This window comes from Lycorma delicatula, chromosome 7, assembly GCF_047948215.1.
Source record: "Lycorma delicatula isolate Av1 chromosome 7, ASM4794821v1, whole genome shotgun sequence".
Lineage (NCBI taxonomy): Eukaryota > Metazoa > Arthropoda > Insecta > Hemiptera > Fulgoridae > Lycorma > Lycorma delicatula.
Window position 1 is genome coordinate 27807551 of NC_134461.1, and position 26683 is coordinate 27834233.

At 29.2% G+C, this 26683-nt stretch overlaps 3 protein-coding genes across 3 annotated transcripts in view; 1 reads left to right on the forward strand and 2 right to left on the reverse strand.

The window, feature by feature from the left end:
- The window catches only part of LOC142328454 (uncharacterized), a 100910-nt gene extending 96343 nt beyond the window's left edge, over positions 1 to 4567 (reverse strand). Inside the window, exons 1-2 of the mRNA XM_075372246.1 lie at positions 4266 to 4567; positions 2024 to 2161 (exon numbers count right to left, since the gene is read on the reverse strand). Of these exons, the coding sequence (XP_075228361.1) occupies positions 2024 to 2161; positions 4266 to 4430 (303 nt within the window). The 5' untranslated portion in view covers positions 4431 to 4567. The remainder of the gene's footprint in view (positions 1 to 2023; positions 2162 to 4265) is intronic.
- A 703-nt stretch (positions 4568 to 5270) lies between these two features.
- LOC142327947 (protein CDV3 homolog) lies at positions 5271 to 6119 on the forward strand. Its single transcript, XM_075371357.1, has one exon. It carries the CDS (start codon positions 5271 to 5273, stop codon positions 6117 to 6119), a length of 849 nt encoding a protein of 282 aa, XP_075227472.1.
- A 6623-nt stretch (positions 6120 to 12742) lies between these two features.
- LOC142327401 (1-acyl-sn-glycerol-3-phosphate acyltransferase beta-like) overlaps positions 12743 to 26683 on the reverse strand; it is a 273953-nt gene continuing 260012 nt past the window's right edge. The window contains exons 4-6 of the mRNA XM_075370433.1: positions 20587 to 20768; positions 16171 to 16339; positions 12743 to 15086 (exon numbers count right to left, since the gene is read on the reverse strand). Coding sequence (XP_075226548.1) covers positions 14932 to 15086; positions 16171 to 16339; positions 20587 to 20768 — 506 coding nt within the window. The 3' untranslated portion in view covers positions 12743 to 14931. The remainder of the gene's footprint in view (positions 15087 to 16170; positions 16340 to 20586; positions 20769 to 26683) is intronic.

Here is a 26683-nt window from a genome sequence, read left to right on the forward strand (position 1 = left end):
TTAACTGGTATAATATGAAATTAATTGGTATTATTAGTTTGTAATATTTACGTAATCAATTGATAATCAATAATATGTTTCATGAATTATTTTTCTTTAAAAATATAAGTTCCATTTTAGATTAGCAGTATTGCTTGGCTTAATGTATAATATACTTATGCAGTACATATTTTTTAAACTTAATTTCATTTTAGTTAATAATAATATCAAGATCTTTCAATATGGTGATAGAAAAAATATTCTTTAACACAATTAAAAGGCAACTTACTTCAAAAGAAAAAAGGAGAAGCAATTTTTTTTAATTTCTTTTATATAAAATAATATATATGTATTCAAATATCAGAATCCATTTCAACTGTTGAGTTCATTTAATATACATGAACACAAATTATGATTACAAGTATTATCACAACTGAGATAAATTCATTATAGAATAACAGCAAAGATTAACACCATATGACTAATTATCACACAAAAAGGGTTTGGACACACAACAGTAACTAACATGGCTCTCATAAATACAAAAATATTATTGTAAAATGATAAGAATGTTTATTCTGATTTTTTTAAATTGCAAAAGGTACAGATGAAGCAAATGGATATAGTAGCAAAAATGAATTTTTGTAAAATTTTTGCTAGATTTTTTGAACCACTATATTACATGTGAATAAGAGGAAATTAGCTAAAGTCAAAAAATAGAAATATTTGTGTACATTTCCATATATATATATATATATATACAAATTATCCAAAGATAGAAGCAATTGGCCAAGACAAAATTTATATCTCCTTATGATACAATCATTCCACGATATCTGGAAAACAAAAGAACATGTAGCAATACAATGACAAAAAGACATTTCATCTGATAATATTTTTGGCATACATAAGAGAAGTCAGAAAATAAGTTTTCCTACATTCTGATAAACCACATATTTTGAGTATGTTAATAGAAGACACTAAGTTTAGATGCTGTCCACCAGATGGAATGATTTAATCACCTCCCAGCATGCATTTTGTAATTCAACTTCAGTGATTGTTTATTCCTCCTGAAGAACGTTTCTTATGATTCCATTTTTGTGGGCAAAAGAGACAGTACTAACTGAAATTCAGCATGAACTTGAAACAGTTTATGAGTGGCAACAGGTTCAATGCATGCATCATGAATTTTTTTTAACAATCGAGTAAGCATAGTAGAAATGTAGTAAAAACAAGCATCCTTTCCACTGTTGCTGAACTTTCCCTAGGGATCCAAGTTTTATACACTTATCAGCAAGTAATATCCTAATTTCTGGAAGTGAAATTTATTCTTTCAAATTGCATAATCTGGGACAATGTTCACTAATTTTTAGAATATGAAAAAGTATATGATAAGTGGGACTATTAGCAACAAATTGAAGAGCATTTAAACACAAACACATACACATTCTCACTCTCTCTCTCTCTCTCACTTTCTCCAGTTTATTTTAATGAAATGAGATAATACTGATGATGAAACACGAGTATTCAATTGTTCTCCTAATACAAAATCCTGATCCATGATTTAGAAGAATCCCAAAAAAGCATGAAGTATATTAGTTAATTAAATGAAAAATTTGTAACTTTTACCAACACAATTCTGCCCCATGAATTTATATTAAAACAAATGCATTAACTGAGGGGATGACTATGTTGAAAAATATTACATGTAGAACATGTATCTTTTCAAAATATGCCAATATCTGTAAAAATAAATTATTAAAAAATTACTGGAATAGGAAAATTTATTTTCTGATATACCATCATGTACAATAATGTCTGTAATGGTTAATAAAAAAAAAAAATTATAATCAAAATTTTTGTTAAAGTCTTGGTTAAACAATTTTATATGACAGATGTGTACTTCTATAAATATTTTCTGATAAATAAAAATAAGGTTTTAGGTAATGATCTTATAAATTATAAACATGATAATTTAAATGGAGAATATATAACAAAATAATTGATTTTATACCAAGACTTCATCACAATAACTAAATCTTACCGAACAATTTCCAGTTGAATAATATTTTCTTAAAAATGCATCAGACTGTTCACATTGTTGTTTAAATTCAAAAACTCTTTCAACATTAAAAAGACAGCTATGACAGATGAGACCAGGTAAGCCATCTCCAGTTTCAAGCTATATAAACAAAATAATTCAGAATACATACAAAGACTAAAAATATACATAAAAATGTATTCAACTCAATCCACCCAAACAACAGAATACAGGAGATACTCTTACAGACTCAGTCTACATTTCTTAATGAATAATGCATTTTAAAAACTATTTTCATCATTAAAAGATGTCAGCTCTTTTGTAAAATAACACTTAATTTTAAAAATGTTATAAGTAATGAATGTTAAATATTAAAATTTGTGCATAAACAACCAGATTAGTTTGACCAATTTTTTCATATAATTGAATTATATTATCACAATGTTGTTATATACAATAAGCCAATATGATTACCTTTCTTTGCAAATTTAGATAAAGTATTTCCCTATAATTTGTGAATACATTAATTTAATGTTTATTTTTAAAACAGTCTATATAATACTTTTCTAACTGTTATATTTCAATAATGTTTTTTTAACTTCTATATTTTATTTTACAATACTTTAAGGTGCATTTACTTATTTTGTAAGATGCTCAACAAACATGTTAAAGTTTTATATTTTTATTTCTTCATGTACTCAAATATTTGACAAATCATGTTTTAAATTACTTAGTGGTTTTTCTATCCAAACACTCAGAATAATATTTTTCAGCTGATTTTTTTTTAAGTAGCTTTGGGAACGTTTTTAAAAGTGAAAGTGTAAAAAAAAGCTTTACATGCATTTGAGCTAATTCATACAGTTTTAACCTTTTTCAGAGACTGCTACTGCTGGAAACAAAAAGTATTATGTTACTATGTTACTGCCGTTTGTAGTGTTGGTGTTAAAATTGAAAAGTTTTGTTTTCAACGCGTTTGAAAATGTTTATGTGATTATTATTGTGTTTATTCATGTAGATAATATTTGTATGCATCTGTGTATTTTCAGCACTCATAAACAAGAAAGATCTTTCAGACCCTAACTGAAACACAAACACTACAGTGCTCACCACTACCAGTTTCTAAAGAAGCTAATAACAGACTGAAAGCTTACCAGATCCAGGTAAATTACAATTTTCTCCTCAAAAATAATATACTGTAAAGGTTTATGTCTTCAGCTTGTAAATATTTATTGTTAAAATGAAAATAATTTTGATTACAAATATTTATGAACATTGAAAATATTTCTGTAAATATATAAAAAAATCTATAAATATTTAGTTCTTTAACTAGGTAATCTTTTCACTTTATGTTATTCCTCATATTATGATCTTTTGCTATAAATTGTATTTTTATAAACTGTTTCATTCATTTGAGTCTATAAACCATCATCAGTTTACTTAAAGAAAAATAAATCTAATACTGTATTAACTAAACTTAGTTTAGTTTCAACTAAAACATTTATAAAACATTCAATCTAACTTAGACTAACAAAATAACAAATGAATAAATAAAAATAAACTACCTACATTAAACAACAAAAAAAAACTACATTTTTTTGAAAAGATAATTACCTAAATACAAGGTTAATGAAAAAAATTATGACTGTTACAATTATAATTGTGAATTGAAAAAGGTGTACCCCAATCAGTTCCCTTTCAATTTCTAATTTTTTCCTTTGCTCTTGTTTAGATATAATGAGGCATATCTCAGCCTTCTTTATTTGAGATTGATGAGGAGGATGCTTGCGAGACCATCCAGATTACTTCCGTTTAGGGAATTGGAAAACTAGGCCCTGAAGTCAATAATGGAGAAAGCTGGAGCTTCTAGTGTTCCTAATCAAAATTTACCAATATAAACGTTGTAAAAGGAGTGAAAACGTAAGTAATTAGTTAGCAAATATATCTTTAAACCTAGTGCAACTTTTTGGTTGACATCAATTAACAAGTTAAATTAAAGAATTAACTAGTTCAATAAGTATCACGTTATTTATAGAAATTCTGTTGCAGAAACGTACTACAAAAATAATCCAAGAAAAATCGAAAATTTACTGTAATTCGAGTAAATAACAGAAATTCTCTACCTCTTCAATTATTTTATTTCTTAGAGTACCTAACCTTCAATGAAATACTGTATGTTTCGAAAAGCGTAAACATAACCTAGTCACACACAAAAGAATAGAATAATGAATGGTCACAACGAACTTACCTTGAGTGAAGTAAAAGCCATTATTCTATATGGAATAGAAATTGATTTTACATCACTTGGACGACTAAAAATAGGTGACATTTCTCCTTCACGGGTTAGACATAAACGACAAATTTCATTGCAATTTAAATCACCTAAATTAAAATTTTCCCAACAGTTCGCCATAATGCATATATAAAATTCTTAATGTTAAATAATCACTAACTTTAAACTACTCTAGGAAGTAATTCCTAGCTCTACTATTGTTTTATATCATACTTCAAACAGTACATACATATGCAATAACGCTGACTCGCCCCATATTCCACAGATGTTTTTTGAAACTGTAAGAACTGTAAATCAGAAATTTACCTGTGCGTCGAAAACAATAACAAATAAAGATAATAATAATTTATTTTAAAAAACTCAGTACTCTTTTAATAATCCATCATTTAATATCATCGGAATAAGTTAAAAAAGTAAACAATTACTGTTTCGAATAAGAGCGCGGTATTTCAAAATAGTTTTACCAGGAATTTGAATAGTTATTGTTGACACTTGACACAAAATCTGTAAAATAATCTGGATTTTTATTCAAATTTTTCTTTAAAAAAATCTATTTGTTCTAGAAGTTGGTATTGTAACAATATTTTTATAATAATAGTAGATTTTTTTACAGTAAAACTAGTCATGTGAATCTCCATATTTTAATGGAGAAGATGAAATGAAAAGGAATGTGATTGAAAAATCCTTACCACATTATGGGATTTAATTCCCGGATGAGACTTGTTATTAATAAGTCTGTCGACAATGTTTTTATAATTTCGTATCAAATCACAGCATGAATTATAGACTTGAAAATCATATAAAAATTACTTCGCGCCTAGCCTAAGGATGCCTTTAGGCTAGGTTAGCGCTTTATTCTATTTATTTGAAATCAGTTCTTCTTCTGTTCTATCCGCAATATTTAGAGGTTATAAATAACACGTTTGTTTATTCGAATATAAAGGAAATTCAAAAACGAAAATGGCCGATTTAGATGATTTTTTTGCAAAAAAAGATAAAAAAAAATCAAAAGGCAAAAAGTTTACAACTGCGGATGATATAGATAAAAATCTGTTGGAAAGCTGTAAACAAAGGGATAAATCTAAAAGAGGAAAATTACAGTTAAGTACAGGATACGATGGGATAGATTTTAGTTTCGGAAGTCAACAGGACGATGAATGGAGAACCATAGAAGAAGAGGAGAAAAAGGATAATACCGGACTTAAAATACAGAATCTCACTATAATTGAAAGTGACTGTGGTGAAGATGATGATGGGGATTGGTGGAAGCGAAGTTACAGCGGAGAAGAAGGCAGGGATAGCGAAATGGAAGGCAGCGAAACAGGCGATCTTTTGCCCAAAAAGAAAGTTCATTTCAGCCCCTGGAAAGTCGTTGCTCAACCGCAAATTCAAGATGAATTTTCAGAAATGAAACCACAGGATAAGAAATCTGAGGACGAAGATACAAAATCGGGTACTGGAAGAGAACATACACGCGATACGGGAGTGCGCTACGTTCCACCGCACGTACGCAACCTTGCACAAAAACATACGCATTTTCCAGGTTCAAGATCACTGAAAACAAAAGACGCACCTGATGTCAAAAGTGAAGAATTGTTTCCTACCCTGTCTTCACTTAAAAGTACCGATCCGAGTAACGGGGCTTGGGATAAGAAAAGAAGAAATGATGGAATAGGTTTTTCAAAAGCGCACAACAGCAAATCGCATTCATTTCAATACTCGACAACAGGAATGAAAACGGGGCCTGAAAAATTAACGCTGATCAATAAATACAGTGCTTTGACAAACTTGACACAAAACAAAAACTAAGTTATCCTCAAAACATTAATGACAGCCTTTTTACATGCAAACTGGTTCTAATAATAAAAAGGATATCGCATGCAATTATTTCTGAATTGTGTACTGCATTATTGGAAAATCCCTAGTTTCTATATTTCATAATGAAGAACATTTTGTGGTCAATGAAATCGAATCTACTTATAAACATTATTTACTATCGATCAAGATTTGCGTCAAAAGTTCTTTATTTTAAACACTGCATACATAGAATTAATTTACAGTGTACATTCAAAAATTACTTTTTTGAAACAAAAATGTGATAGTGCTTGAGGATTTATTAAGAACTATTCCAGACTTTCTTGAAAATATGTAGTATACCTATATGATAAACATATTTATTTATGTTTGTGTAAAGTGTACCGGTTGAACGCGTTACGTTTTCGGAACTTAGGTAATTAATCAATTCAGTTGTGTTGCTTAGGCTTTTATTAATTCATTAGTGCATATTAATATATATACATACATATACATTTATGTGTATAATAATTAAGAAGATTTAGTTTACAATAAACGCATTATTTCAGTGTTAAAATGTACATTTACTGAAAAACAATATGCCGAGGGAAAATCATTTGCACATTTGTGCATGTAAAGTTGTTTCATTAACTTTAAAAGGTTAGTTTTTTCTAGAGTATTGTTTAATTAACTTTAAAAGGTTAGTTTTTTTCTAGAGTAAGCCGAATGAAAAGATTGAAATATTTCAATGCTTTGTTTGTCTAACCACAATTTTATTTTTTCAGTTTATTTAAACAGCATTCAGCACGCTTTATCTAGTTTACATTCATTTATTATTAAAGAAAAAAGAAATGGTTTTATCAGTAAGTCATATGGGTCATCTAGTCAATATATTTTTAACCAAAATATTAAATTTTTGTTTACATCTCATTTGTTTATTTCCACGTATAGGCCATGTTGAACGATTCAATTTTCCACTACAGGCTACAATTACTGAACAAACTGCTGTATAGACGACGTTTTCTACGTTGAGGGTCTAAATAGAAGTTTTTAATCGTTGTTTAATATTCATTATGCCGAAGTAAATTCCCGTGTGGCATTCAATATTCTCCCTTAAGGAAAATATCCCGGGAGAATAAACTTATCTATGCTTCTATTTTTATAAATGTGACTTGCTTTAAAATGCAAATTAAAAATACAGCCAATTCCTAAAAAAAGGAAAAACATCCACCTTTATCAAACTAGACAACAAAGTTGTTTTTAAGTAACTCAGCAGAATTTTTCGATGTATGACACTAAAATTGCCATTTTAAATTATTCATTATTTCTGTTAATGCAGAAACTAAACTTCCGACTTCGTCGTTTAAAATTTAACCTGGCCAATTAATATGGGATCAAACATTTTCTATTAACCTATTTTAAATTATTTATGTCATATCTTCACATATAAAGCTCAAATGTATTTGCTTTAATGTAATTTTTTTTCAGTTATTAATATGGATTTTACAAGGACTTTAATTAGTTTAAAATTAAAAACGTATTTTGTGACGATTCCCTGATAGGATTTTATCACGGTTTCCGTCCTGATCCATCTATCCGTGCAGCCAAACGACTTACTTTTTTATGCTAGGAGTAGTACGCCTCATACCAGTTTTTGACGTAGGTTTATAATGTATTAATCTTTACTGATACCCATATCAGTACAGATTAATAATAATAACAATAATTTTTTCAATGTCATTTTGTTTTCCGACATAAAAATCTTTTGATAGGAGTTAACCACAGTACCCATTTCTTGACGAATTTCATGCAGCCAATAAGAAAAATTTAAACTGTAATTTTTAGGAAAATTTATACAGTAAGACATCTAACTGTGTCCCCTATAACCTGATAATCTGTGTCCCTTATAACGTCTTCACAGCCTGTAATTACTGAGGTGGAGTAGGGAAAATGGCTGTTTGGCTGTTCCTGAGTTAACAGTGGTGTCGATATGATATCAGTAAATTACAAGGAAAATATGGGGCAAAATTTGTCACCACCATAGATTCTATACTTTTTTAGCAGGATGAGTGCGAATGTCCAGCTCCCCAAAAGAGGGCTTTATTGGCAAAGAAAGGAAACCGCAACAAAAACTCCTGGCCCCCAAGGTTAGGTGTGGGGTAGGTGGCTTCATGTTCTAAACAAAACACGACTACAAAGTCAAACAATGAGCCTCAGATTATTGGAGGCTAATTCTGAAGGGGGCCAAGGTACATGACTTACTGTAAAATGCCAGGATAAGTCAGTAGATGAGGAAAATTTAAGAGAAAACATTTAATATTTTCAAAAATATTTGTTGATTTACATTTCATGAAAGTCTTGTTTTTTCTGTTTGTAATTTCTGTAGAAGATAAGTTGTATAAGTTTATCATTCTGAAAATAAAATGTTATTCTTGGTCGTTAGCGCAGATCTCATACGTTTTCTGGGCAATTTAACAGAAATTGAATCCAGCTAATGACTGACTACTTCAATTATTATTATTATAAACTCAATTTAATTTAATTTTGTATTTCGTTCCAACGGTATTGTAGTTACAATGTATATATTTATTTTTCTTCAAATTAACAAATATATTACTTACCTTAGATGCTAAAAAACAGATGTTAACCACAATTATAAAGAACAGAGATGATATTTCACTGTAAAATACTTATATAAATTAAATAAACTGATAAAACTTAATTATATTGTAAGTGCAATTTTTTTTTATTGTATTATAAGTTTATTTTTTTTTAATCTCTAATTAGGAATTTACATTGTCAGTTACAACTATTGTTTTTTCCCTTCATGATGGTTGGCATTTAAAATTATATAAAACTTAGTTATTAAAGTTAGTTGATAAGATTGAAAACATTTTTATGATGTAAAATGTGTTTTGTGATAGTAAATTTTGGTTCATTTTGTCGTTTACATGTTCAAATAACTACTGTTTGCAAAAGAAAAGAAAATACTTCAAAAAGATGTGTAAAATCAGTTCTTCATTGGCAATTTAACAAAATTGCTTGTTTTAAAATTAATTTTAAATAGCCTAGAAATTCGATGTTAGTAGTAGTTTCTATTAAAAAAAAACAACCATTTCTCCTAAGAAATATTCACTCAGAATAGCAGCTTGAAAGGTTTTAAATTAAACTCCTGAAAATTATTCTGAAAGCACATTTCCAGATAAAAAGTGATTCATAAATATTTCATTACCTGTCTATAAATCGTATTTCATCTTCTGATCAAAGGATTTCTTCAAAATAATTTTGTTTACTTATAGGAATTTTTTTTTTGAAAAATGTGTGAATTTCAGGAAAAATATATAATATTTATATTATTATAATAATAATAAACAATTATTATTATTATTATTATTATTCTACCTACTAATTCCTTCCCTCTAAATTAATAATACAAACTGTAATTTTAAAAATAATAATAATAAAACTGACATAAAAGAAACCTTCACTAAGAAATCTCAGTAAAATAAAATATTTTTTTCATTTACTATTTAAATTCTTACTTTCATAGTCTGCATAAAATTAAAAACATATGTGTGTAGTTATCAGATGATTTATTAATTGAAACCTACTTGTCGGTTGTAAATTCTCTTGTTTTTTGATCTGATAAAAAACTAATGCAATAAACTCAGGTTCAGTTATTGAAAAGAAACACCTTTTAAGCTGATCCAGACATTTTAGATGCCATGCAAAAATATCCTTTTCCTGTCAGCAGATGGCAGCATTTTGCTGGAACTAAGTATATTGTTTTCTGCTTTTGTAAATTGATTAATGAAATTGATTATTGAATTACAGAAAAGCAATCGCTATTAATAATAGTCACTTCAAAGAAGACAGAACTTGCAATAATACTATTGTAAAATCTGATCCATGCTTCAACTTTTGTTTAGGACTTTCATACAAACTTTAAGAAATTTTAGTTGATACAAACATATTTTCTATTAAAATTACTTATTTTCATTTTATTACTTATTTTAAAATAAATTAAAGCATTCAAATTATTGAAATGGGGTATATCATTTTTACAGTCTTAATTCACATGTTAATTGTCCTCTGCAAGTCTCGATAATATGTAGTTGTAAAGGTGTATCTAATTATAAAAGTATTTTTCAAGATACATTTTGTGAGACTTTTATGGCTCTGGATGTCTCTCACAGCCTACTATCATACTTATCATTACTACCATATCATACTATCATGTCATATCATTATTATCATACTATCATTACTTATTCCATTCACCTTCTAATTTAGAGAATAAAAAATTGTGACAGGAATTCTTACTTCACTCTTGTTTGTAACACTTCACAAATGGTACCACACTTCCTCTTCCCTGGTAGACCCAGATTCAATTTCTGCTATAGTCATCCTCAGTACTAAATTCTTTTTATTTGACCAAATCACATAAAGCGCTTTTTCTCAATTTTATCAATTCATTTGTTATATCATGATTCTCAATTTTTTTTTTCTTATTTTGATCCGCTTTTCCCGATCCACTTCCTCAGTATATAGACTGACAGACTACAACCTTAATATAAAAAATCCCCTACCACTTCATTTATTGTTGTTGATATCTTTAGGCCTTCCCATGTCACAAAACCAATTATCAAGATATGAACTTGTTTGTTATTGGCGGAAGATAGTTTGGAAGTTAAACTTTAACTGACAAGCCCTTAAACCATTTGGCTTATTGTACAGCCACTGAATAATTACCAGAGTTGATCTAAAGACAAGATCCTCTCTTCCAGAGAACAAGGATGCACTGGTTCTTCAGGTCCAGAATCCTCAGTATGAAACGTAGTGATGTGGGACGTGATAATAGGAAAAAAAAGAATCAAGAATAACAAAAAGGGATGGATAGTAAGAAAAGAGATGCATAGACTACATAGACTGGTAGATTGGGTTAGTTTGCTGTATTAATCAGAAATCAGGGTTATAAAAGTATAATACACTTAATATCCTGACATAAGTCTTATTTCTAATTTCTTCAAATAAAGTAAGACATTCAGTTTTTGCCCTCTGTTGCTTTGCACTTCCTATCTCCTTACACATCACTACTAAAATATATCTCTTCTCTGTTAGACTGATACATAAGTTTATCTTCTGTGTTATGACATTTTTATCAGCAAACTCATTCCTCACCTTCCATTTCATTTTCTTATTTTTGATTTTTCTCTGTTCATATGTCCAGTGTTTATAAATTAATAAATAGATAATCTGGTGAAGGCTGCACACCTTGCCTACATTTCCAGGTTATCACAATGTGATTTGAATCTTTAAGAGGGAAATATTTCCAAAGCAGTGAAAAAATAAAAAATTTGTGTCTTACTGGTTTTGAAAAAAATATAATTATTTACTACCAAAATAAGGTCTCTCCAAAAAAAAAGCATGGTGTGTTGGTTTGTTTATGTGCCCACATTTTTATTTTGAATGGAGCACTACCATCTAGTGGGAAAAATTGAACCAACAACTATATAATAATTATATGTGTACTAAAAACACTGCATTGTTTACATTAACATTTATTATACTTATAATTTTTTTACATTTTGTTAAAAAAAAAGACTATTGTAGACATAAGTTTTTTTGAAATTTTCTAAAATAAGTATAGAAGTGCTATGCTTCTTGATACAAACAATGTATATATATATATATATACATTGATATCTAAAAATTGTTTATAATATATATATATATAATATACCATTAGTCAATATATATGTATAATATGTAATTATATTAAAACTTTTACTTCATTATATTTCTGTTACCATGGCAACAGAAACATAATTAAGTATAATTACTAATCTTTTTCTCTTTAATGAATTTGTAAAATACTTACTATTCTCACAAACAGGAGAATATGAATGTATCAAGGGTCCAGGGACCGGAGCCCACTACTAGATGTTGTGGGGGGGGTGAGCAAAGCAAGCTCTGACTGGCTAGTTTGTTAAAAATATTATAAAGTTCATAATTTTAAAAGAGGACTATGTTGAGAAATAAAAATTTTAATTAATCTTTGACTAATAAACAATAATAAACATTTTTTTAATAATTGTGTTTTTATTTTGACTAGGCCTCATAAATCCTTAATATATATATTTGGAATTTTTTTTACGTTTAAAAATTATTTGTCCAGCTATTATTTTTTTATTTTTTAAATAAATTTGCTAGTGTACCTACTACTTAATATAATTCTATATTATAATTAATCACATTTACAATAAAAAATAACATTTTTAAGTTAGTTTTCATATGAAAAATTTAGCACACTGACTCATAGTTCATAAAAGTTATAAAATGTTTTTATACCTTTTGTAGCTGAATTTTATGTGTTCGTTATGCCCACCTGATTTTTTAATATTAAAAACAGAATTTACGTATTGGATCACAAATGCCAAACTGGGTTTCACAATATTATTGGTAGATAAAATAAATTTTTAAAAATAAGAAAGCTGACTTTTAAAAGTGCACTAAAATAGAATAAAAAACTTCCTCCAATTAGAAGAAAATTCATCTTAAATTTTGAAATTTTAAAGTCAATTAAAACTAAACTAATTACAAACTGTTAATTTGGTGCTAACTTAAAAGAGTGTAAATTTAAAGCAGAATTAAAAAGATTTTATTTTTACTTTTCAGTACATTCTTTAAATTGGTTTTGCTTGTTTAAAAGGTTTATTCTATTTTAGGTTTTTTTAAAATGGCATCTTTATTCTGTCACAGGTACAGGTTATATAATGAAAATCATTACTCAGTGATAAAAGTCTGATCAATCCCTCTTGTACATGAGGTGCTTAACATAAATTACATTCATAAGAATACCTGGGATTGATGATAATTTGTTACTTTACAATACTAACAGAATAATGTCTGCTCTTTCTGTTAACAGAAAGAGGTAAATTAATCTGTTGCTTTGCACTATTTGCCTTAGTCTTTAATGTAGCTGAAACACTTGTAAGCAGCTCTTCAGCGAGGGTTCCGTCATGTTGAGGCCTGACTTGGTAATTAAAGCACCAAAATAGGCTTTGATCATTGACGTTACCGTTCGCTTCGAGCAAGGTGATTCCCTCCAGGAGGGACCTCAAGAGAAGATTTCAAAATACCAGGCGATAGTTTTGGCCGTGATGAGGGGTGTTGATAGCGCGCAAGTTCTTTCTGTTGTCATTGGTGCACATGGAGGACTACCAAAGTTTACCCTGTGGAACCTGGCCCTCCTCAGCATTTCCGAGCACTCCCATATTGAGGACCTGTTGACGGATGTTGTTCGGGCCTCGGCTTCTATAGGAAGGGCACATCACAACTGTGGGTGACACGCCTGCAGTGCGTGTCGTGCCCGCCCTTCTGGTCCTCAGCAGGGCTGCTTAGCACGGTCGACCCAGCCTATTGAAATGGGTACCACGGTGGCGGGGAGGCCCTATACCGTTAGGTGTTGGACTCATGGGGGTAGTGATTTTGCGTGGGATAACACACTCATCTGGCATGTCGCTAGGATGTTCGGTTTGGAGCTTGCTTAAGAGAGTCCCCTTCACCCTTTTAGGGGAGTATTTAATGTGCTTATTTCACCCGGTTTGGGGTATTGTTGGCTAGCACTAACATCTATTAGCTAAGGTATAATAGGCATCATTCAGTTTTGCTTTGTTTGTAAGTAATGATGTTTGTCATTCTGTCAGTTCTTGGAAACATAATGAAGATTTTATTTATAGAGTTGGCTGACATCACTTCAGTTGACTTGCCGTGTTAATATAAAGCTGAATACTTTGCTCGTTAAGGTAATGAGAAACCACTTTCCTTAGTAAGCCTGGCATGGGATCTTACTTTTCTTAAGGACTGCTATTTCATTTCCAGGAGTGACTTCCAACTAATTTTACAACCATTATGGTTGTAGCTTTTAACATCCACATTCACTTAGCTTCATTTTTGTTAAATCATGGGTACACTTACAAAATTTCTACCTCTAGAAATTACATAGTTTATAAGGAATCCAAAAAATGAGAAGCCAGCATCTAGATACAAATAAGTAAAAAATGTAAAAAAAAAATTGGGTTAAAAGACTGCTACTGTATACAAGCTAAAGTTCCTTTCTGGAATGAGGGAGTGTGTAATACTTTTTTCCTAAGTTTTTCCACTAATGTTCTTGAAGTTTGTATGAGAACACTTTGAATATCAGAATGACATTGGATACACATATCACTATGCTTCAATAAACAATACTAAGCAATGACTTCAATAAAAAAAGAAATGAATATAACTTCATATTGTTTACATAGACAATGTAATTTTTTGTTTATAATTTTTTCACCTAGGTTTTATGAATGAAAAAATATTGTCATAACATGAATACCGACAGAACAGACATAATATTGATTCACTTCTTACAATTTATTAGTTAAATATTTAAAAAAAACTGTGAAAGAGTAGCCAACATTACTTTTCTAAAATATTGGTTTATTTGACATAAATAAAATAAAAAAATACAACTAGGTAAAAATTGTAAACTACAAAATGACTTAATTTCTTATGTATTGTATATATCCCATATCTAAGATGCATTGTCTTGGACATTGTTGAACAGAGAAAAAACTCAGTGCCATTTAAAACTGTTATAAATGCAACCTTAATGTGAACAGAGACTTAAAAAACGAATTGCACTGTGGGTTTCAGTTTGGTTTGAACAGTTCATTCAGATAACAATTATGTACCAGATATTTATCATGAGAGTCAATGTGTAAACATTTTTCCTTTCAATTTAATGTCATAGATATATTAGTTTTGCAAATACATTAAATTTTTAAAGATTGTAAATTTTGTAATCTTGTATTTCAGTTTTTAATAATTTATAATGCAATAACATAACATTCCATGTTTTATCAATCAATCGGTCCAAGTCATCCATCGTTAATCCTGTTGTTGGTATCGGTTCCAGTGCTTTTATTATCATGTGACCTATGAACAAACAATCGATTTTTAGTTTTAATTTAATTACATGAACAGAAAAAACTAAATTAACTCATATACAATTTATAAAATTAAATTTTATTTACTTATAACATCTTTGATTAAAATTAATTATTAAAATTTCAAATATTTTTAAGAAGACAATTTTACTAAAAGTTTGTATACTGAAATATAACTCTGGTTTTAAAATTTTGTTATTCATCAGTGTAAAATCATTTAAAAAATGATGCATGGCTTGTTCTTTTTTTAATTAATTTGTATACACTATTTAAGAATTTATTTGGAATTTTTAAAATAAGAAAAAAGCTAGATAATTTTTAATTCATTATTTTGTATTTAAGAGCATGTTGGCTGTACACAATATGAAAATTTGTCATTAAGAAGGTATAACATACTTTTTGAGTATGTTAATAAAATTGTAATGTTAAGAATTAAGGGAATTTATTAGTTTTTAAGAATATTTTATAATTACTGATACATCTAAAAAGTAGTTTAAAAACTGTCATCCTGTTATTATAAGGGTTTCACAAGAAATGAAAAATGATATTACTTGGAGACCCGATGAGTTATTTGCTGATTACAATGGTTAGGTGAAAAGGAAAGAATAATTATAGAACTGTGTAGGTATCAGAATAAGAAGTTGTTGGCCCAATAATATTCTCTTTATTATGATGGTTCTAGTCAAAAAGAGAAAAGGAATCAAGAAATATGAAGAACAAAGAATGTTTAGATCTGCCACTGAAATACTATTTGGAGTGTTAAACTGTAGACAGTATGGAAACTTAAACAATTCACTTAGCAAGAAGCAAGTTTTTTTACTTTTTTTGAATTTAAAAAAGTAGGGGCACTAGGGACCCTACCAACCTGCAAGGAGTGAGAGGAGAAAGTTTTATACAAAAAAAAAATAAGTGTATTTATTGTATTCATTTATTTTCAAGAGTGTAATATCGATAATTAAAATTAAAGGAATTACCAATTCGTTAAGAGAAAGAAATGTTAATTTATATTATATTGTGATTACAATAATGCTAACTATGCCTTGTAATATGAGTATGATTTTACATCAACTTACCATCACCAAAGTGTTTCTTTTCAGAGTCAATGAAATAATAAGGTGAATATACTACAGGTAAAATTGGAATTTGAGCAGCAATTGCCACTCTAAATGCACCTTTTTTAAAAGGCAATAATGTATCACCATTACGATTGCGTGTTCCTTCTGGAAAGATTATCAACTTTGCCTGAAAAAAATATTATCATTGTTATTAGTATTTTTTTATTTTTTAAATCCCATTTATAGACAGAGTGCACCACAAACTTTTATGACATATTACGATACGATACTTTTATAATATTTTCTTTCAAGTATCGTAAGTATTACAATACTTTTATGATAGTACATGACATATTCTGCTCGTGAAAATAATGGAAAAAGTTCATATAAACATGTCTTAAAATGCTTCATTTGCTAGTTATGGCCAGTGAAAGATTTCGCTTTGATTTCAGCTACCCCAATACAATAACTTTGTTAAATGGGTAATAAACACATAAAACTTCTTAAAAAAAAAACTTAATGTAATCTGAACACAATGGTTAACATGAGTTGAAGAACCAAAGAAAAAGTTAGAAAAATTTACCAGTACCAGTTTATAATAAATATTCAAAAATGAGCCCACCATTTTCAAAAAAATTTCTTGGCACGCTACTGTATTGCTGTTTTGTTCCTTTTAGTGCTTCAGGTCATTTCTTTAATTTCTCAGCCGTGTCCATAAAGCAGATATTTTATTCCTCGCGAGAAGGTGTTTTTGTTTTGTATACACATACAATTTTTCATCCATCTCCAGGTGCAAAAATCTAAAGCTATTAAATCAGACGATCTTGGTGGCTAGAAATGTGGAACTCCACGACCGATCCATTTCTCAGGGAAATGTTGATTTAACTGAGTGGAAACGGCGCAAGAGTAGTGGGGAGTATACTTCCAACGTGCTGGAAGTATACTTTGCATCTCAGAGCTAGAGGAACATCTTCAAGCAGCTGTGGCAATGTTTCTTGAAGAAAATGCAAATAGACCTCAGAATTAAGCGGTCAGGTGATATGAACAGTATAACCATACATTGATGCTAAATTGGTGTTGAAAATTGCCTTCCACCATTTAATTTACTTCTGCCTATGTATGCCCATTGCGTAAGTTGTTGACGCCATCCTGAGTGAAATTATCCTTGTCGGTAAACAAAACATACTTGTAGAGTTGTCGATTTGTATTCGACCAGTTGCAGAACTCCAAGCGAAGTGGACCGTCTCCTAGGTGTAGATGTTGAACTGTCTGTTTATGAAAAGAATAAAAATTGTTTTGTTTAAGTGCCCTCGAAACTATCGAATGAAAAACCTCCGATCCGCTTAGAAAGACGTCGTTCACTGACGCTTGGATTGCACTGAACTGCATCAATAATAATTTCATCAATAACAGTGTCCTGTTGGACAGATCGTTCTTAGCTTGTACTAATACTAGGTAGTGAACCTGTTTCCTGAAGAATGTGAAGAGTCGTGCTAATTGTTTTGGGAAGGAATCCCTGCGATTTGGTAAACGTAGCCTACTTTATATTCTATTACAGTAGCTGTAGCATTACATTACATACACCCAAAACTGATAATCAATCCCAATGGATAATCAGCGTATCCTCTGTTGTAAATAAGTACGGCATTACTTCAATGGCAAAGAGAATTTTTACCGTTAAAACCAAAATTCACAAAAAGCCTTCCCTAGAGACAGCATATTTATATTTATTTTGCAATTGTGTTATTTTCAGTTCATATTTTAACAGTAAATACTGTTTTTACAAATTTTTCATATAACCAAAAAGAATTTGGTTTTTATTTGCATTAAATAAGTACTTTCCTGACATATGTAGTAATGTACAGTTTCTAAATAAAATTAGAATTTTTCTATCTTTTCTTTGTTTTATTCAACTTATTTTACACAAATTTGTTCAGAATTAAATTCTCTACAAGTTTTATGTGTTTATTACCCATTTAACAAAGATATTCTACGTCAAACATAAAAAAAAAAAAAAACAGCAATTTCACCTAAACAAAGTAAACATGGAAGTAAAAAGTAGTGTCCATTGTTATTTATGAAAGTCCCTCTCATATACAAAGACTAATATATAATATTTCTTTTATTATTATCAAACATGTTCGTCATTTGTTGAAATAACTCCCAGACTTACAATATTTTAAGTTTATTGAAAGATACAGACATGCTTTGTAAATAATTTTCTCATCATTATTTATAAATATATTAATTTATAATAATGACATACTTTGCATTATTTTAATACAGTTAGATTACAGAAGAAAAATTATTGTTTCATGTAATTTTCATCATCATTTGGTGTTCTACCTGGCGGCAGAACTCTTACATAATCCCTGTCTCCAACCGTTTCTGTCCCAAGCCTTCTCCTTTGTTCCCTTGCAGTTTATAATTTTCACCTCATCTTTACCTAACATCTCGACCTAGCCCCACCCAGTCTGTCATATTTTCTCAATAACGTTCATCACAACTGTTTGTTTCATGTGTAATTCTTTAATTAACCTTCTGTCTTTCCAGTCTACTATTTTGTCTTTAAAAATCTCAATAATTTGTTCTACCAAATGCCTCTATTCTACTAAATTCCTACTCTAAATCTATGAAACACACTTTGATTCATTTTCCTTTCCAGAAGCTGAACTGTTCCTTTAATGCATTATTTTCCAATTCACTACATGCTATTAAACTTATTGTTCTGTGATCTGAACATTTTCTGGTATCAGTTTTTTTTGGAATTGTCGTTTTCACAAAGTTTTCACATCATTCTCCTATATGGTATTTGCTGTTACACAGTTCAACTATTTCTTACCCCTTCCTCATTAAAATTCTATGGGAAGTTTATCTACTCCACTTGATTTTTATTCTTCAATTCTTTAATTGCCTCATATTAGTACCTCATATTTTAATATTAGCGGTCAGTACTTTATCCTCTTCAGCTATCTTCCATTCCTTTTCTATATTTATTTCCTCAGGTTTCTTTCTTATACAAGGTTTTTCATATATTCCTTCCATCTTTTTCTTATTTCTGTCTCATGTAGCATTTTACCAATCTTATCCTAAATATCTCTCATCTTACCATTACCTTTAAATTTATACCATGTGGAAAACCATCTCTTCATCTTCCTACACATCATACTGGCCAATCCTTTCTTTCAATGCATTCCTCCTTCAGTCACCTTTCCCTAGCGTTTTTTGCTTAATCTCCTTAATTCATTCAATTTAAAATGTACAAATCTTTCATTTTCTCTTGTCTTATTCTTATACCACCTTATTTTTAGTATTTCTGTTGTTACCTCATGCTTTCTATTCTCCTTATAATACCCTATTTCTTTCTCTACCATTTTCTCTCTATGGTATTTTTATTTTCATTCAAGTCTCCTCACATTTTTCCTTTTTGCTTTCCATAATTGCTTTTGCTAGTTTTTCTCTCATTGTTTCATCATCCATTTCTTCAACTTTTCTAAGTTCCATTTCTTAATTACTTTTGCTTAATCTACCTAACCTTCTTAATAGATATTTTTACTTTCTTCATAAGTAACACATGAACACTATTGATATTTGGTAATTCAATGGATTTGTTACAGCATTTCTACACCTTTCATCTACTAAGATATTGTCTATGTGATAGCAAGCCTTGTCCCCAGGGTTCACACAAGTACATCTCCTTTTATGGTTTTTAAACCAAGTGTTGGTTATAAATAATCTTTAACATAGGCAAAAATCTACTAATCTGTTCCCCCTTCCATTCTTTATCTCTAAGTCAAATTTTCCTACCACACTTCCCTCTTCATCTTCTTCAAACCAGCATTCCTGATTCCCTCCCATCAATACCTTACAGCAATGCTTTTCCGATTTTATTACATCTTTAACATCTTGTTACTTATTTTATTACTCTCATACAGCTCTTTAACAGCTTCTTCATAATTCAATGTTGGCATATATTCTTGAACTATAACTAAACCTTTTTGTAACATCCCAAATCTTAACAATATTAATCAAACATTTGTACAACATACTTTCTCCATTTATTTTGTTAATTAATTCTTCATAATTATTGCCACTCTGTTTTTTCCCCTCTTTTTCTTCCAGAATATAGTATGGTAATTTGTCCACTCTTCATTTAACCCTGTCCTTACCACATTAGTTCATTCAGGCATCCATTTTATTTATCTTCATTTCCTTCTTGAGATTCTGTAATTTTCACTCTGTAACAAAATCTTGACATTCCAAGTTCCTATATACAATTTGTCCTCTAAATTCTTGTAATTTTAACTTCATGTAATTGTATACCCATATTCATATTATGCATTATTCATATTTATGATGTATTCAAATTTTTTTCATTTATGTAAAATATTACTCAGGAAAAAATAATAAATATACATTTTTATTAAACTATACCTTATATTTATGTAGTACAGAACAAGTATTAAGTAGCGTTTGATTTGCAGTTTTACCATTGTATCTATCAATAAAAACAGCCCCTCCAAGCCATGCACTCAAACCAAAAGGCCAATAATAGAATATCTCCTTTCTTGATATTGTTACACCTTTCATTAAATTTGGTCCAATTTCTGCTATCCCTGTAATTAACAATAGTTATTATTTTTGTATTTTTAAACACAACTTTAGGAGAGAATGCCAACCTGCTTTGAGCAAAATTTTATGCATAGATAATTGTGTTATTAGATTCAAATTGTTAGTAAATGCTCTCCTATTTTCTGATCAATATTATATTATGTAATGTTTTCCAGTTGCCTGACCCTTCATTCTTAGATACAAACAAGAGTTTTTCTACTATCAGCTGTGAAGCAGCATAGCTAAAATTTCCAGATTGATTTCTTTTAATTATTCAACAACAAAAATTTAATTATTTGTTTTATTTTTTTAATTTACTTAGTAATTCAATGCGTTACCAATAATGGTATTAATGTTTGAACTTATGAATACCAGAAATATTATTAAAAAAGCTGGCTGTCATTCTTTGAACATGGCAAATATATGCTCTAAAATATTAAGAATTGATTAGTAATTTGTCAATTCTTCCTTAGCTTTGAGTTACTGATTAATTTATGCATTTTACACAAAACTACTACTAATTTTCTTTAATTAATAAAATAAAACAATTTAAATACGAGTTTTTAGATGTTTCAAACCCCTTTCAATCACTCTTGCAAGTTTTGTATAATCTTCATTACTGACAAGGACAACAACCTCATTCAATGTGTTTTTAATTTGTAGTGGTTTTTTCTTTAACCTCCAGGACCACCATTAAGTATTACTTCAAAGAATGAGATGAATGATCATTTTTGTAGGGTGTGAGAATGCCATTCCTGACTGGGATTCAAACCTGGGACCTCTTTATGAAAGGCCGAGACGCTACCACTTGTGCCTCGGAGGCTGGCAATTTGTAGTGGTTTAGACTCAGAATGATGTGATTGTATTTACCTACAGAGTGGTTTTATGAGCACTCATTCACACATTGTATTTTTTATAGTCTTATGCACTATAGTTAATCTCTTTGTTCAATTAAATATTTATTTAAATGTTTGAGTGTTGTATTTTATAAATAAAAGTATTTATAGATTTTTTTAGTATTATAGATTTTATTTTATATTTATGCAAAAGTATTTTACTGAAATTAATCTTTTTAAGATTCATATTATTCCTCTGTATTATTAAATTATATTTAAACTCTATTAAATAAACCAACTAGGCATATCTTACTTTAATTTTTCATGATGTACTTAGTGGTTTATTTAATAGATTTTAAATATAATTATATAAATTATATATAATAATGATTTTCTTCATTTAATTATTCATTTAAATGTATTTTTTAGTTTTTTAATTTGTTTGTAATTTTCTCATAGTTTAATTAGTATAAACTGTTGTTTTCAGTGCTGACTAAATAAATATACTGCAAGCAATAAAGACAGCAGCATATAATAAACTCCTCTCATCATTTTTAACATTTAGATTTATAACAAGCAGTCAATTAAAGATGGTTTTGGCTTTTAGCATTATTACCCTCACATAGTTGCTTTACTATTATTTTTTATATTAATATGAATTATAACCTCCCCATTTTTTATTAATTATGTAGTTTGTGATGTTACTGTTACCATACATTTTCCAGGCAAATGCTGTAACAGTTCCTTTCGTATTTTGTTTGAAATAGCAAACCTACCATTCCTGATTTTCATTTATATAATATATTGTAATGTTTGGACATAATGTTTAGGATCGGACGTTTTAAATTTTCTACAAAACAACAGTTTTAACAAAAGTCAGGTCGAGCCTCCGCAAGGTGCACCTGGATATATCCGAAACAAATAGGAGAAATTTGTCCGGTGAACTGAATCTAAACAAACTTCACAACTTCATCTATCACCAACCAAGTCATACCCCACTATCATCTTACTAGATCAAATCTAGAGCTGTAACTCGGGATCTACTCCCACCACAGTTTACCCCTTGACAGTCATCCATGAAAGGTCTTTTAAGGAATACTCCACCGGCTGAACCAAGTAACACCAGAGTTCAGAAAAGGCAGCACTCAGGTATGGCGGACTGCCACTTTGAAGATAACATGCAATTGGAAGCATTAGAATGCCCCAACACTGCACATGAACAAGAACAATACAAAATCCAAAATCAAACCAAAACAAATCACTTACATTTCCATACATAATGTAAACTCATTCATGCAGACTGTTAAACTAAAAATAATAACTGACCTAATGGATCAACACAAAATTCTCATCATGGGACCACAGGAAATAAGAAACACTAGCAAAGATGTCATGAAATCTCAAGGATATGGACTCTTCAAAGGTACGCCTGGGAAGAGAGTGATGAAAAGTGTCCTACGATTTGGAACAGACTTTTTGTTCAGCCTCAAAATAATAATCTTCGAACAAGAATTCAAGTTACAATCCCCAAGAATCTCAATACTCAACTTAAAAACATTTAATAAAATGTACATCATAATAAATGCTCACACCCCCACTAATAATAAAAAAAATTTCCAAAAGATTGTAAAGAAACAGAAAATTTCTGAGACCTACTCAACCAGACCATAAATAACATCCCCAAAAATCACATTAAACAACTAATCAGAGACTTCAACACTCAACTAGGCAGAGAAAGAAGATACTGTGACATCACCAGAAAATGGCCCGCCCAAAAGAGAATTAATGAAAACAGAGATCTCTGCAGAAACCACAGTCTAATCTCGAAATCCACATTTTTAAGAGGAACCTCAAAACCTAGAAACACCCTGACTGCACTAAAGGAGAATGGCAGCTAGATCATGTCTTCATGGACAAACACCACCACAAAGAGATCTACAAGGTAAATGTTCTCCAAGGAGTAGGCACAGCCTCAGATCATTTTTTAGTCAAAATTAAAATTAAATTCACAATCTGAAGGAAGCAACAAAACCAAGTCCCTAAAACTAAAAGAAAAATAGACCCTATCCAACTAATCAAAAATGAAAATTACCAAAAAGCAACTGAAAAATAACAATAACTGATAAACTCGAAAACCTAGTTAACAATCTTAAACAAATCACTGAAGAATTGGCCCCAATTAAACCCCATAAAAAATATCAATGGTGGAACAGCAAATGCAACGAAACAGTGAAGAAGAGACGTCAAGCATAGCTATTACACCAATCCCAAAAATCAGAAACATCCTTCCAAAATCTAGAAAACTAAGAAAAGAATCTAACCAAACCCTAAGGAAAATAAAAAGACAACACCATAAAGACTCACTGAAATCAATAAAAGAAAAATTCAACAAATCGCAGTCAAGAGACCACCACAAAACCTTCAAAAAACAACTCCAAAAATACAAATCCCCCAACCCTACTAATGATGGGTGCAAACCATAATCTGACTCATAATAAAGACAATTTGGAAATCCTAGCTAAATATTTCAACAAACTACTAAATTGCGAAGAACTGACAGAACTCCTAAATTTTGACACCAGCACAACATTGCAACACTACCGAATATTATCAACCCTCCCACAATAAAAAAAGTCTACCAAGCACTGGGTAAGATAAAGAATTATAAAGCATCGATAGAAAAGAAAATTATTTTTCTTCTGTATTGTTTTCATCTGTATAGTAATAAATACAACAAAAAATTAATAAATATTACATATACACTAGAATAAAAAATTTAAAAAAAGATACAATTTTTTTCTGAAATAAAGGAAAAGACTAATGATTAATTAGTTTTTATTTTAAATAATAAGTGTAAACTAATTAATTATTAGATTATATGTGTTACCAATAACTGCAAATCTAATGATACACTTAACTAAAGGTAAATACCCAAAATACACTCTTAATTTATCACTGTGTTTTGTGATATTAAAATATAGATGTTAATTTATATCTGAACAATATAGTATTAATAATTTTATAACTGGTTAATTTCTAACCAATTACTTTACTTCCATTTTGTGAAGAATAGTAAGAGGTAGTAGTTCACTCAATAAATTTAAGTTTTATGTTTAAATTGCCACCATACAAAGATAATGAATTAAGATTTTTGTAGTTTTTTCAGTTAAGAATTCTTAGAAATATTTTTAACACTAATACTTAAAAACTTTCTGCTATCCAAATTTCCTTCCTGTACATAACAGAAGCTCTAAAAGAAAATACAAACAATTTTCAAATTACTTTCATTTAAAACAAATATTTTGCTTCATACCAGGTGTTAATGAACAGTCTCTGACAAAATATAGATTTAAAAAAAAAAATGTTTGATAACTCTACTTGTAATAACTCACTGAAATATAACAAAAGGTTCACCTGAAATTTTACAAGAAATTTAGAAAATATTGAAATTTATTGTGAAGAACCACATTATATTATAATGGACTAAATTATTCTTCTCCTGATTTGTGTGATAAGCTACTTTACAAAATGAAATATAGGATGACTTTTAAATATTTAAAAACTGGGGAAAACATTTTTTTATAGAAAAATAATTTTATTCAACTATCAGTTTCACTCAGCTGAAACTGAAAATTAATTATGGCATTGTAAATTAATTGAATAAAGTACAAGTATTTTAAAGATGAAGTGTGAATAAATTATACATTGAAGCATTTATTATTTTCTTTTTTTTAAGTGAAATAATTTTTTAAAAGTAATTTAAGTTATTAAATAATTTTGTATTTTTCAAGAAATGAAATTCTTGATATTGAATTTTTTTAACATTACATACTTATTTGCCCTGAGGCAGATCCCTTGCACCAAATTCATCACTATTCTCTTTCACTTGCAGATAAACTTTTGAATTCCATTAATAGCTTCCATTTATTTTTTTTTTTGGATCATCTGTACATTTTCATTTTATCTTTTTTCGTGTTCAAATTATGATCTTCTATACTCATCATTAATTCCTCACTTTTCATTCTGTTTGTCCAGTTAATTTTCTTTAATTTCTTCCAAGTCCCCAAGATCAAATTTCTTTCTTTATTCCTTTTTCTTCTAACAATTTTTTTTCAAGTTTCTAATCATTACATGAAATTTTATGTTTCACAATATACTCCTTTAGGTCTAACTCCAACGTACAATGTAACTATTTCTTTCTATTGAATAATTCCTTACTCAGCATTACTTGTTTTTATTTCCTTTTCACTTTTGTAATTTTTCTGTTAATATATTTTCTATATATTTGTAATGTTTTACGTGTTCAACTTTTCCTTTTTACTTCCTTGTATGAAGTAAAGGAAGTATTGTGACCATGAAAAATTTAGGTTTTCAGATTTCAGCCGAAATATTCATTTTGACCATCTCTGAATCCATTTTGACAAGTTTCGGCATGACATTTGTCTGTACGTATGTACATATATATCTCGCATAACTCAAAAACGATTAGCCATAGGATGTTGAAATTATGGATTTAGCACTGTTGTAACATCTAGTTGAGAACCTTCCCTTTTGATTGCAATCAACTTGACCAAAAATGTCCAAAAAAGCCCAAAATCCAAAAGATTTGAATTTGGACTTTTTCTTAACTGCAGTAATAAGCCCTTATTGAGAGCTTTTTAATGATATATCATAAATGATACTTATTTTATTGGTTCAGAGTTATAGCAAAGTAAAATTTTAATTAATGAAATATTTGGATATTACAAGGGGAAGGCACATTGATTCGAATCCGATTTCATTTCCTCTTTATTTAACTTTCTTTTTTTTTAATTTAAATATATTGATTTATTAATAATTATTAACCTGTAATTGTAAAAAGATTTTTACCATAAATAATAATACAATAATAAGATTAAAACAAAAAAAATATGAAAAAAATCAGAAATTACTGAAGTAAAATTTTATGTACTTTTAAAAATGTGTATATATTTAATAGGCTTACAATGAAATCATGATTTTTTATACAAAATTTAATTGGTCTCTCTTCATTACTTCTGTTTTCTTAATCTTCATTTTTGTATTATATCCCAACATAATGGCTA